At 40.3% G+C, this 14,974-nt stretch overlaps 1 protein-coding gene across 1 annotated transcript in view; it reads right to left on the minus strand.

Moving 5' to 3' along the window:
• Nucleotides 1-14,865, minus strand: part of KIN (Kin17 DNA and RNA binding protein) — a 29,025-nt gene extending 14,160 nt beyond the window's left edge. Inside the window, exons 1-5 of the mRNA XM_036908165.2 lie at nucleotides 14,695-14,865; nucleotides 11,183-11,277; nucleotides 2,211-2,254; nucleotides 2,004-2,126; nucleotides 399-580 (exon numbers count right to left, since the gene is read on the minus strand). Coding sequence (XP_036764060.1) covers nucleotides 399-580; nucleotides 2,004-2,126; nucleotides 2,211-2,254; nucleotides 11,183-11,277; nucleotides 14,695-14,808 — 558 coding nt within the window. The 5' untranslated portion in view covers nucleotides 14,809-14,865. The remainder of the gene's footprint in view (nucleotides 1-398; nucleotides 581-2,003; nucleotides 2,127-2,210; nucleotides 2,255-11,182; nucleotides 11,278-14,694) is intronic.
• Between the last annotated feature and the right edge of the window lie 109 nt (nucleotides 14,866-14,974).

Below are 14,974 nucleotides of genomic sequence, written 5' to 3' on the forward strand. Positions count from 1 at the left end.
GTCCAGGGTTGTATCTACTTTCAGATACTCCATGTCCTCCCCAGGCTGGAGCAAGTGCTGACCTATTATGTTCCCACACTTGGTGTTCATCTCCAGCACTGCATTAATTACCATCAGTGGACATGATGTGCCTGTCTTCCCCGTTAGGTACTCCCTCTATTTCAGAGATCAGGAAACTGAAGTTTGGAAGGTTATTACTTATGCAAGATTGTGAGTCACTAAGTCAGGATTTGAACTCAGGTTTGTTTCAACTCCAGAACTTAGGCTTTTACACTTGGCTATGCTCTTTCTCCTCTTAAGGAATGATACCCATAACACTCAATTCAACACTTAAAAATTAAGCAATTTTGCACTTTGGAGCTTCTTTTGCTGTCTCTCCAGATGATACTGTTGCCCACCTGTTCCTTCCCTTCCAGACCTCTTCGCACTTGTTCTTCAATGAACTTGGCAGTTTTCTCTTCATCATCAAGGTCCTGCTTCTTCTTTTTCTCCAGTTCCAGCTGCCGGCGGATCGTTTCTGGGTCCCTATCAATATACTGAATATACCAGCCTTTGGGTGTCTCATCCACTTTGCACAAGCCTTCAAAAAAATGAGACACCACAAATTTGTATATAATCAAAGCTAAAAATAAACCTAAATATGTCCCATTGCTGCATATTTACTCATTCTACTACACTCATTCACAGACATTTAAATACACATATACAGCATATGGATTTTCCATATTGACAGTTAATGAGATTTAGGTATTATAAGTGGAGTATTTTATCTCCTAAAATTATTCTGATTTTTAACTAACTAGGTTAAGGCAACATACTTAAACAAGGGAAACACATGAAGGAAGTATTATCTTGCTTAGTAATTATTCAACTGTGGCTAAGTGTTTACCATCTAATGAGTACATGATATTCTGCTAACTTAACTAGAATGAAATAAAGTGACACACTTAATAATATACATTGACACGAAATTTCTTTCTCTTTTCCTCTTCCAAACCTTTTCCTATGAAGATTAGGAATGGGAAAAGCAGCAGCAAATTTTTTAAAAACTCCGTAAGACGGGCAACAAGAACTTCGTAAACTAAATGAATAAGGAGGTGAAAAGGATGGATTGATGATAATCCTTAATCTAAATGAGAAGGCGCTTCAGAGATAAATCTCTGCACTGTTTTAGCTCTGGGAGAGGGGATTTCCCGCTAGACTGAGTTCACTGCCAATTTCCCAGTGAATTCCATGAGATCGAAGGCAGGCAAGGACAAGAAGTTAGGAAATAAAGGGGTTTATTCTCATGGCTCAGACTCTCCTCACTCGCACCAGCAGCTCTCTTTGGCACCACTTGGGACCCCGTCCCAGATGGCTCCCAAGCTCTCACTCCCCAGCCACAGTCCTGGCTCCTAACCCCACCTACCTACCTGTCTCTCACTCTCCAGCCCTAGGCCCGCCTCCCACATGCGGAGGAACTCTGTGGGTGGGGCCCCAGTGACTGGCAGGCACCTGACCAATTACATACCAGGAATGGAGGGTTGGAGAGAATGGGTGTTTCCTCTCCACTCCTACCCTGGATTGGTAGTCCCCGTAAATGACCAGCAGCTCTGTCGCCAGTAAACATCCCATAAATGTGCAAACATGCTATTATATACACAATGGGCAATATTAAGTAAAGCCAGGCAGGAATCCTTGTCAAAAAATTATATTTTCCACACAATCCACCCCTTCAGGATTCTAGCCTCACAATCTATGGGTCCCCAATCTTCTGCAATGGCCCCTGTGCAAGAAAGCTGGAGCAACTGCAACCAGCCCCCACAACTGTCAAGAGAGCAAGTCAGATGTTCATACTCAACTATAATACATAAAATCAATCCTGGAAGATGATGCTCCTCTACACGAGTTTTTAATTGCCCTAGTCATCCTCTTTCTCCTTAACTTTACACAAAGACTATGACAATTCTCTGCTGCTGCAATGGAGCCACAAAACAGGTACTCCAATGATGTCTTATTCTTACCTTCTCTGCCCAGCCACTTGGTAAAGTCAGTCAGAGTCTCCCACTGTGTGGCATTCATATGGATGTGCTCTCGGTGACTGATATACTCATTGTAAACAATGTTGTTGTGAACTCTCTTAGTGCCTAAGAACAAAATATGACACTGTTGATCTGGAGCAGGTTATAAGACTATGAAATTATTACATGCACAAAACTTAAGATGCTTACCAAAGCGTCTCCTGAGAAGTTCTAGAAAGTCATTTCGAAATTCTCTAACAAAGAAAGGAGGGAAAGCATCAGGGTTACTTCTACAAATATACAGCATCATGTTCCTGAAATTCAAGCCATCATACAGTTTAAATGCCCAAATGATATATAAAACATCTATATGGATATCTGTTATGAACCTTTAAAAGCTGAATAAAGAAAGAATCCCAAAAGATTATAGCTTTCAAGAATTAAAGTTAAGTCAATTGGGAGTTGAAATGTTTTGTCTTGGCAAAACAGCCATAGCAGAAATGACTAAACATGTTTGGAGAGGGTCCTTCAGAGTCTATTAGTGCTGCTGACTGTAACATAATAACCCCATTCTATCCATGACAACAAAACTGCCCTTATTCCACATGAAACTGAGGCTCACTGTGTCCCTCTGAACTGAGTACACTGTGCTAAATGCTAGATAAACACAGCGGAACAAAACATAAATCTTAACCTAGTTTACAATCACAACAGAAGTCAAACTGAAAAAGAGATGGAACAAAGTATCACAGAAAGAGTTGAGGGAGCTGCCCAGACACAACCTCTGGTATGGGCAGTGAAGTATGATAGGGCTTTTACAGGTAAAGGGAGAAACAAGGCCATTCCCAGCTGACCCAGAGATATCAAAGCATCACAGGTTTGAAAAATGACAATCTAATTTGGCTAATGCTGAGAGCACACAGAAATGAGGGTGAGGCTGGAGACCTCCTTTGGGTAAGCAGACAGGACCGAATAACAGTGGAAGTAGTAGCTGAAATGTAGCCTTAGGGTTAATTTTTTAAGTATGTTGAATGTCACACTAGAGACTGAGTTTTATGCAGGCAATAGAAAAGCACATAATACTTACACAGGAAATAATTTGTGAAAATCTGTGATTTAGAGAGGAAATCCTGTGGAGAGCATAGAACAGTAATTCTCCAAGCATGGGCCCCAGACTGGCAGCATGGATACCACCTGTGATTTGTGCAAAGTCTTCAGCCCACCCCCGATCTACTGAATCAGGACCTGCCGTTCTGTTTTCACAAGGCTTTAAGGTGATTTTGATGCAGGCAGTGGCTTGTGAACCACAGACATAAACATGTAGAGGAGGAGCAGAAGCTGCAAGTCAGGAGGACAGGGAGGAAGTCACTGAATTAAATTAGGTGGGAGTTGGTAAGAACTATTCCTAGGCACGAGAATGGACAGGAGAGAGGGTGAAAGGACATTGTACAGGAGAATCAACAAGAGGGAATTCCAAGAGGACTCTGAGGTTTACCTCAGCAGAATGGGCAGGGAGTTATTGACCAGTGCAAGTATCAAGCAGGTGTGGTGGAGAGAATACTGAGGTCAGCTTTAAAATGTTAACTTCAATCTGGCCTTCAAAATGTAGATTAGAGTTGTCCAGAGTAAAAATCTACAACTGAAGACAGATGTTAGGAATGAACAGCCAGATTTAGGAGTCCACCAAACACAAGGATAACAGAAGAATAATGTAACTCGTGGAGACTATGGAGAATAGGATGAGAAGAAGCCAAGCAACTCCTTGCAGAACTTCCTATATTTGGGGAGCTGGGACAGGAAGGGGAGTTAATGAAGAAAATCAGCACAGAAGGCGTAGTAGGTAAACCAGGAAAGAATGTAAAACAAAGGTGTTTCAATGGGGAGTTGAGAGCATTAGCCACAGAGGGGAGATCAAGGAAGGGGATGGTGTTAAAAGGTGTGAAGTGGGCCAGATTGGATTAAAGATAGCAGCATGAGAAGTGAGACAGAAACCTCCTCCAGAAACCACATATAATATGAAAATACAGCAAATACATCTAATCCTGAAAGAGCAACAGGAAAGAAGGCTGCAGAACACTGCCTACACCTTGGGAAAACAGCAGACCTCAAGGAAAGGGGTAAAGTAGCAAAGCTGTGATCCAGAGAGACCCAAGGCCTGCTCCCACCCCAGCTCACTGGAGGGAGGAAGAGAAACAGAGCTGGGAGGGGGTAGAGGCCTAGGACTGCTGCACATCCAACCCTAGAGATTTGCTCTGGGAGCACAAACCTATATTACATGGTGCTCTGGAGATTAGTGGGGTTGGAAAGCTAAGACAGGCAGAATACTTAGAGAGACCGAGATTCCAGCCGCTTGTGGAAAACATGTATCCACAACCGGCTGCTCTGGGACAAAACAAAGGCAGGCAGTCTGAGAGACTTCCTAACAGCAAATGGGCTGCTAAAGGAGAAAGGATTGCACACCTTGGTGCTCAGGAGAGAGGACAGGTGGACAGAACTGTCTGGGTGCACTCTGCCCAGCAGGTTGGGAACTTTCAGGAGCTTCAGGGGTTCCATCTGCCTGGGCTGGCCATGCAGCTACGAGATCCCCTCCCCCCACTGTGATACACAGCCTGCTGTGCCTTCCTCAGGGCTGGCACTAGCTGGCAAACTGGCTGACCCTGCCATTGCTCCAGGTGAGCCAGAGGGCGGTCCTGCCTATGGCGGCTAGAAGTGCAAAGTAGAGAGGCTTCTCCCTGCACGCTTGGCCCACTGGCCCTGACAGTGGAGGAAGGCACTGCAGCCAGGAAGCAGGAAAGAGCTCTTTCCTTCCAACAGGCACCAGCGCTGCTTGCCTGTGACCCCTGCCATTGCTCCAGGGATGGAGCAGCTCAGAGCATAGAGCTTCTGGGCACTAGAGGGCGCCACCTACAAATAAGAAACGTCAAAGGAACCTGGTTCAAACCAAAATGCCACAAACATCAGAAAGACGGCCAAGTGAAACTGAACTCATCAATTTCCTGAAAGATTTCAAAATAAAAATCATAAACATGCTCACAGAGCTACAGAAAAATATTCAAGAACTCAAGGAGAAATTCAGGAATGAGAGGCAAACGTTGAAGAATTCAGTATCTGAAATGAAACATACAATGGAAGTATTTAGTAGAGGAACAGTAAATCAAATAGAAGTTAGAGAACAGGTATACAAAGAAGCTGAGGCAGAAAGAAAAAAGAATCTCCAGGAATGAAAGAATATTGAGAGAACTGTGTGACCAATCCAAACGGAACAATATTTACATTATAGGGGTACCAGGAGAAGAAGAGAAAGAAAAAGGAATAGAAAATGTCTTTGAGGAGGTAATTGCTGAGAACTTCCCCTATATGGGGAAGGAGATAGTCTCTCGGGTCATGGAGGTACACAGATCTTCCAACACAAGGGACCCAAGGAAGACAACACCAAGACATACAATAATTAAAATGGCAAAGATCAAGGACAAGACAGAGTATTAAAAGCAGCTAGAGAGAGAAAAAAGATCACACCAAAGGAAAACCCATCAGGCTATCATCAGACTTCTCAACAGAAACCTTACAGACCAGAAGGGAGTGGCATGATATATTTAATGCAATGAAGCAGAAGGGCCTGGAACCAAAAAATACTCTACCCAGGAAAATTATCATTTAAATTTGAAGGAGAGATTAAACAATTTCCAGATAAGCAAAAGTTGAGAGAACTTACCTCCCACAAACCATCTCTACAGTGTTATTTTGAAGGGACTGCTATAGATGGAAGTGTTCCTAAAGCTAACTAACTGTCACCAGAGGAAATAAAACCATGGTAAAGAAAACAGACCAATTAATTACTAAGCAGATGCAAAATCAAATCAACTACCCCAGAAGTCAGTAAAGGGATAGACAAAGAGTACACAATATGATACATCATAGATAAAGAATAGAGGAGGAAGAAAAAGAAGGAAGACAGAAAAATTAACCTTTAGATTGTAATAGCATACTGAATTAAGTTAGACTGTTAGATAGGAATGAAGCTGCCCTTGAACCTTTGGTAACCATGAATCTAAAGACTGCAATGTCAATAAATACATACCAATCGATAATCACCCTAAATGTAAATGGTCTGAATGTATCAATCAAAAGACACAGAATCACTGAATGGATAAAAAAAAACACCCATTTATATGCTGTATATGCTGCCTACAAGAGACTCACTTCAAAACCCAAAGAAATAAACAGACTGAAAGTAAAGTGATGGAAAAAGATATTTATGCAACTAATAGGGAGAAAAAAGCAGGAGTTGCAGTACTTGTATCAGACAAAATAGACTTCAAAACAAAGAAAGTCACAAGAGCCAAAGAAGGACATTACATAATGATAAATGGGTCAGTTCAACAAGAGGATAAAACCATTATAAATATCTATGCTCCCAACATAGGAGCACCTACTGATGTGAAGCAAATACAGAATTAAAGGGGGAAATAGAATACAATGCATTCGTTTTAGGAGACTTCAACACACCACACACTCCAAGGAAAGATCAACCAGACAGAAAATAAATAAGGGACAGAGGCAGTGAACAACACATAGAACAGATGGATCTAACAACCATCTACAGAACACTTCACCCAATAGCAGCAGGATACACATTCTTCTCAAGTGCACATGGAACATTTTCAAAAATAGATCATATACTAGGCCACAAAAAGAGCCTCAGTAAATTCAAAAAGATGGAAATTGTACCAACCAGCTTCTCAGATCACAAAGGTATGAAACTAGAAATGAATTATGCAAAGAAAACAAAAGAGCCCCCAAACACATGGAGGCTTAACAACAGGCTCTTAAATAATCAATGGATCAGTGACCAAATAAAAACAGAGATCAACCAATATATGGAGAAAAATGACAATGATAACTCAACAATGCAAAATCTGTGGGACACAGCGAAGGCCATGCTAAGAGGGAAGTATATTGCAACACAGGCTTATCTCAGGAAAGAACAACAATCCCATATGAACAGTCTAAATGCACAATTAACGAAACTAGAAAAAGAAGAACAAATGCGGCCCAAATTCAGTAGAAGGAAGGACATAATAAAGATTAGAGCAGAAATAAATAAAATTGAGAAAAATAAAACAATAGAATCAATGAAAGTACGAGCTGGTTCTTCAAGAAAATAAACAAAATAGATAAACCCTTAGGCAGACTTAATTGAAAGAAAAAGAGAGTCTTCACACATCAACAGAATCAGAAATGGAAAGGAAAAATTACTACAGACACCACAGAAATACAATTATGAGAGAATACTATGAAAAATTATATGCTAACAAACTGGATAACTTAGAAGAAATGGACAACTTTCTAGAAAAATGAAACCTTCCAAGACTGACCCAGGAAGAAACAGAAAATCTGAACAGTCCGATTACCAGCAATGAAATTGAATTGGTAATAAAAAAAACTACCTAAGAAGAAAATGCCTGGACCAGATGGCTTCACCATGGTATTTTATCAAACATTTAGTGAAAACCTAATACACATCCTCCTTAAAGTAGAAGAGGAGGGAATACTTCCAAACTCATTCTATGAGGCCAGCATCACTCTAATATCAACAAAGACACCACAAAAAATAAAATTACAGATCAGTATCCCTGATGAACATAGATGCGAAAATACTCAACAATGTATTAGCAAATCGAATTAAAAAATACATCAAAAAGATCATCCATCATGATCAAGAAGGATTTTTTCCAGGTTGCAAAGATGGTACAATATTAAAAAATCCATCAACATCATCCACCACATCAACAAAAAAGGACAAAAAGCACATGATCATCTCAACAGATTCTGAAAAAAGATTTGACAAAATTCAACGTTCATTCATGATAAAAACTCTCAACAAAGTGGGTACAGAGGGCAAGTACCTCAACGTAATAAAGGCCATATTTGACAAACCCACAGCCTACATCATACTTAACAGCGAGAAGCTGAAAGCTTTTCCTCTAAGATCAGGAACAAGACAAAGATGTCCAATCTCCCCACTTTTATTCAACATAGTTCTGGAGGTCCTAGTCATGGCAATCAGAAAACACAAAGAAATAAAAGGCATCCAGATTGGTAAGGAAGAAGTTAAACTGTCCGTTTGCAGATGACATGATACTGTACATAAAAAAACCCTAAAGAATCCACTCCAAAACTAACAGAATAACTGAATTCAGCAAAGTTGCAGGATACAAAATTAATACACAGAAATCTGCTGCATTCCTCTACACTAATGATGAACTAGCAGAAAGGGAAATCGGGAAAACAATTACATTCACAATAGCATCAAAAAGAATAAAATACCTAGGAATAAACCTAACCAAGGAAGTGAAAGACCTATACCCTGAAAACTACAAGACACTCTTAAGAGAAATTAAAGGGAACACTAATAAATGGAAATTCATCCCATGCTCCTGGCTAGGAAGAATTAATACTGTCAAAATGGCTATCTGCCTAAAGCAATCTATAGATTCAATGCAATCCCTATCAAAATACCAACAGCATTCTTCAATGAACTAGAGTAAATCCTTCTAAAAGTCATATGGAATGACAAAAGACCCCAAATAGCCAAAGCAATCCTGAGAAGGAAGAATAAAGCTGGGGGGACTACACTCCCCAACCTCAAGGTCTACTACAAAGACACAGTAATCAAGACAATTTGTTACTGGCACAAAAACAGACCCGGAGATCAATGGAACAGAATAGAGAGTTCAGATATAAACCAAAGCGTATATGGTCAATTAATAGATGATAAAGGAGCCAAGTACATATAATGGGGAAATGACAGCCTCTTCCCCAGCTGGTGTTGGCAAAACTGGACAACTACATGTAAGAGAATGAAACTGGATTATTGTCTAACTCCATACACAAAAGTAAACTCAAAATGTATCAAAGACCTGAATGTAAGTTATAAAACCATAAAACTCTTAGAAGAAAACATAGGCAAAAATCTCTTGAATAAAACATGAGCAACTTTTTCCTGAATATAACTCCTTGAGCAAGGGAAGGAAAATAAAAAATGAACAAGTGGAACTACATCAAACTAAAAAGCTTCTGTACAGCAAAGGACACCATCAGTAGAACAAAAAGGCATCCTACAGTATGGGTGAATATATTTGTAAATGACATATCTAACAGGGGTTAACATCAAAGAATTCACATGCTTCAGCACCCAAAAAGCAACTAAACCTATTAAAAATGGTTGGAGGGTCTGAACAGACACTTCTCTAAGGAAGAAATTCAGATGGCCAACAGGCACATGAAAAGATGCTACACAACCCTAATTATCAGGGAAATGCAAATTAAAACCACAATGAGATATCACCTCACACCAGTTAGGATAGCCAACACTGAAAAGACTAGAAACAACAAATGCTGGCAAGGATTCAGAGAAAGGAGAACCCTCCTACACTGCTGGTGGGAATGTAATTAGTCCAACCATTATGGAAAGCAATATGGAGGTTCCTCAAAAACAAACAGAAATACCATTTGACCCAGGAATTCCACTCCTAGGAATTTACCCAAAGAAAATAAGATCCCTGGTTCAAAAAGATGTATATACCCCTATGTTTATTGCAGCACTGTTTACAATAGCCAAGAAATGGAAGCAACCTAAGTGTCCACCAGTAGATAAATGGATAAAGAAGATGTGGTACATACAAACAACGGAATATTATTAAGCCATAAGAAGAAAACAAATCCTACCATTTGCAACAACATGGATGGAGCTAGAGGGTATTATGCTCAGTGAAATAAGCCAGGCAGAGAAAGACAAGTGCCAAATGATTTCACTCATCTGTGAAGCATAAGAACAAAGCAAAAACTGAAGGAACAAAACAGCAACAGATTCACAGAACCCAAGAATGAACTAACAGTTGCCAAAGGGAAAGGGACTGTGGAGGATGGGTGGGAAGGGAGGGAGAAGGGGAATAAGGGACATTACGATTAGCACACATAATGTAGGGGGCGGGCACAGGAAAGGCAGTATAGCACAGAGAAGACAAGTAGTGACTCTATAGCATCTTGCTACACTGATGGACAGTGACTGCAATGGAGTATGTGGTGGGGACTTGATGATGGGGGGAGTCTAGTAACTACCATGTTGCTCATGTGACTGTGTATTAATGATACCAAAAAAAAAAAAAACAAAACTACCATGCCATTGTGTTTTGATGTAGGAACAAAGAAGAGTAGTATCCAAAATTATCTGAGAAGGCTATTAAAATACTTGCCCCTTCCAACTACACATCAGTGTAAGGACCAGACTTTAAGCACCTGAACCAAAACAACATTTTGAAACCAAATAGACACAGAAGCAGTTGTGAGAATGCCACTGTCTTCTATTAAGTCAGACACTGAAGAGTTCTGTAAAAATGTGAAGCAATGCCCTCTTATTTTTTTTTGCTTTTTGGAAAATATAGCTATTTTTCTTTTAAAAATACATTTACTTTAACATGCAATAGGTTTATTATTGTTATTTTAAATATATTAAGAAAGAAGTTTTAAAAAAATTTCTCAGTTTTAATCCTTAATTTGCAAGCCTCAATAGATATAACCCACATAAACAAAGGTTTGCAGGGCCCTTCAATAATTTTTAAGAATGTACTAGAGTCCTAAGACCAAAAGGTTAGAACTTTGGAAATAGATAGATAGGAGCAAGACTAATTATTAATAGTAATAATAATTAACAGCTAATATTAACTGACTACTGGGCACTCTTCTGAACACTTTAAAAGTATGAAGTCATTTAATCCTCATATAAACCCTACGAAGGAAAGACAATACTCGGAAGAGGGTACTGTTTTTAGTCCCACATTACAGATGAGGAGACTAAACTATAGGCAGAGGGGGTTCACCCAAAGTTACACAGCTCATGAGTGGGGAAGCCTGGACCCACAGGATTTAAAGTCAGGCAGTCTGACTCCAGAGCTGTGCTCCTAGCCACCATTTAGAGGTGGTTCTGTGTGTTTGTGAGAAACACTTTTGCAACAACTTCATATTATGATAAACTGTCAAAGAAAGTAAAACCTAACCACAAAGATAATACAGCTATCATGTTACCATGAAGGCATAAACAGAGCCTCTAACACATAAAATACTAAGCATCTATTAAACATTAAGCTAAGCTTATGAGATAAGAATGTCTTAAAGTTACTTACTCTGAAAAATAATCCATAAACTGCTGAGGATTTTCTGAAGCCAGCAACAGTTGTCTCTGATGAGATTCGGACATACAATGACACTTAAAGCCATTCTACAAAAGTGTAAATGTAGTAGTTAAATTCAGATTTAGGTCATCGTAATGGAACCTAAGAAGAAGTATTTAATTAACCCTAAAAAGCTGTTCTTTGATGATAAACTGTAAAAAATAATCAAATCAGTAGCTCTAAATATTGTATCTTAAAAAAATTTTTTTTCTTTATGACATTGAGTGTTGCAACCCTGTTAATCAAAGAACAATCGCAGAAGATTAAAGAGACAGAAAAATAGTCCTTTGGAAAACAGACATTAGTAGGAAACATTAAGGGTCCCAGTAACAGAGGAGGGATTTCATTTTTTAAACTCAATTAAACAAATTCCTACTGACTCCCACTTCATACAGTGCTATGCAAGTGCCTCAGTGAATACATTGAAATAAAATGGGTTAGTAGTGAAATTTCCTCTGTGGGAATTTTTTTCACTCACTCTCCTCTACCTTAGCTCCTTATGCAAAACATATTGTTGCAGATTTCATAAACCTTATATTAAACACACTAAGTCTGTTTCTTCTTCAGATAACTGCTGAAAACATGTAAGTTTTGACTCTGTATTTCTATTCTACTTAACATTTGAACTTGACCCTTCACTAGCACTAGAAATGAAAACATGTCTCCCTTCCCATATTCCATCTCAGTAAACCCACACCAGTACTGAGGATGACATCCCAGGGTCCTCCTCCACCTCTACACCCCACTTATCACTAAGCCTACTCAGCCTCCTTGGTAACTCTTAGCCAGTCCTCCTGCTCAATCCCTTGGCCGCCCCCGATTTCATAATCAGTCTTGCTTAGTTTCCTAATCTGTAGTCATCCACAGACCATCGACGCAGCTCTTGCCTCATTGGTGCACAACCTATAACTCTTACTTATATGTACCTTAAAAAGAAACCTGGTATCAGTCTTATAAATGAAATGACCACTTTCTAAATATTAAAAATAAATCAAGAAAGTGAATAATGTTATTAAATTCTAGCAACCCAGGGTAGTGTATGGGCACAAAGGGAATACTCTGGATCTGACCTTCCTTCCCCCATCTTCCAACACTAAGAGAGAACACAGGACAGGACCTTATGGGGAGCAACTTCTCCCACAGACGGCCCTCCCCAGTAAGGAAGGGCCATGAACACATCTGAGGGCAAACAGGCCAGAACCATCACGAAGGTCTTACTCTGAAATTAAAGGAAAGAACAAAGCATTTACCTGCCCTTTCCCACATGAACAACATTTTAGGATGACATTTGGGGATAACCAAATAGCCCTAGGTAATGAGAGAAAACTCATTCTTACAAAAGACTTGCAGTTAATAATGTAGAAAGAATTAGAAAAATAACCACTTTTCAAGTCCTAATGAAATAACAGACTTGAGTAAGGATGCTAAAACACACAGGTAAAAGGTTGATGGGAAACTAGGTATGTGGGCACTATTCCATGCCCCCCTCTTACTTCCTCACTAGCTACTTGCTCTTGCAAGAGGGAAAATACAACTTTCTGACATTACTTTACAGGCTGTCATCTTTACTCAATTATTTTAGCCCTGCCAGACATTATGGGCTTCCTTATGTGATGCACTATGACATACACAGGGTCACCTATCAAGCATTCTTCCCCCAAATATTTAACCTGATCCTAATAAAGCCTTCAGATCTAAGTTCCAGTTTACAGAAACTGCAAGAGTTAGAGGAAGGAGGCAAAAGATAACCTCAAGGACACTTGGTTCATTTCTGGAAGGTGGGAATGCTCCAGGATAACTACTAGCCTAGTCACTTCAAATCAAATTCCAGAAAAACAATTGGGGATTGCGATGGCATTGTTCTATTTTCCATTTAGAATTGGGAAGGAATTAAATAACCTAGACCACAGAGACTTTTAGGCAATGGAACAATTCTGTACGATACTATAATGATGGATATGTGTTATTATAGATTTGTTGAAACCCAAGAACATCCAACACTAAGAGTGACCCTAATGTCAATTATGGACTCCAGTGATAAAGGTGTGTCACTGTAAAAAAAGTTCCACTCTGTTGCAAAAAGTTGATAGTTGGGGAAGCTAGATATATGTAGGGGAAGAGTATTGTGGGAAATCTCTGTACCTTCAGCTCACTTTTGCTGTGAAACTAAAACTACTTTTAAAAAGTCCTAGTTACCAAATCCAATTCATAGCTTTTGACTGGAAAACCTGTTTTAAAAAGCATTAGTGGGAGCAACCGAAGAAATGTGAATATGGAGTGTGTGTCCGATAACATACAGGAATTTTTATTAATTTTGTTATGACATATTGTTGCTATATAAGAAACTATCTTAATATTTTAGAGATGCATATTTAAGTATTTAGGGGTGAAATATCTTATTTGAGATTTACTTTTAAGTATTTCAAAAAATATGGCAAAATACATAAAATGTTCAACCCAGGTAATAGATATACGAATGTTCATTGTACTAGTCTCTAATTTTCTGTGGGAATTTCACTTGACTGTTAAATAGAATAAAGAGAAAGGAAAGCAAATAATTGTATCTATGTCATTCAATGTAAGTCCCACCTAAATATCTCTCACTTGCAGAACACTAGGTTAGAATATTCCAATTGCCCAATGTTCTTCAGCCCCTACCCATGCAGAGAAAAATATGTTCCCGACACTAGCCTGCTCTCACTTCAAGGTGCTTCATCATTCACCCCCCTAATGGGAAAAAGTGTAAACTCCATAACACAGCAGACAAAGCTTTTCAAGATCTGCCCAAAGACCACCCTGAGCCACTTTACACACAATTCACTCATCTGAAACGCACACCAATCTGACCAGAAGGTAGAAGTACTCTTCCCACTTAACAGAAAAGTAAACTGGCAGAGAGAATGGAAGTTAATTTGCCCAAGACCACACAGCCAGTAAGCGGCGTCACTGGGCTTTCTGACAGTCTGACTCCAGGGTCGTCTTAACCACAGTAGCATCCTGGCCCTGGCACATTGTAGGTGATCAATAAATGCTTGCTAGGTGAGTACTCTACAAGAGCTTGGCTCTCCTCTTTCATCATATCCTGAAGAGGGGTGTGGATCCTAATTATCTTGTTTCTCTTAAGAATCACATCGAGTCAGAGCTGTTATTGTTACTCCCCAGGTGTCCGACACTAACCTATTCATGCCCCGGTTTTAGAACAGCTTGAGTAGGATCACTTCTACGAGACCTGCAAAACCTTTCATTTCACTTCGTTCTGGGGAAGACTGGGTGTCAAAAGACCACGGGTTTCCCTAGGAAGAGGCCGCAAGGAAGGGCGGCCCTACGGAGTTGGGTCGCCGACTCACTTAGCGCAAACCAACCAGCGTCCCGAGAGCCGCCCTTGTGCCCCACCTGAGCCTGGGACTCGGCGCGGCCCCGCCAGGAGAGGTGGCCCAGGCATCGGGTCACCCGGGCCCGCTTACCTCGTCCCGGCACTGCTTCTGGCACATCTGGCAATACCAGCGCAGTTTCTGAAGACCCTTGGATTTGATCCTGTTGGCGATGGCCTTAGGGGTAAGGAAATCTGACTTTCCCATCGCGACCACAGCACAGATACTGCCTGGGACGCGGGGGCCCTGGTTACCGGAAGCGGAACTGGCTGGCCGGGGTGGGAGGGACAAATAGCAACCTCGAGCCAGACGGAGGTGGAGCCCCGGAAGGGCCCCAACGCTCGCGATGCTTTCCGCCGTATGGCGGGAGGAA

The sequence above is a fragment of the Manis pentadactyla genome, chromosome 3 (genome assembly GCF_030020395.1).
Source record: "Manis pentadactyla isolate mManPen7 chromosome 3, mManPen7.hap1, whole genome shotgun sequence".
In the NCBI taxonomy this organism is placed as follows: domain Eukaryota; kingdom Metazoa; phylum Chordata; class Mammalia; order Pholidota; family Manidae; genus Manis; species Manis pentadactyla.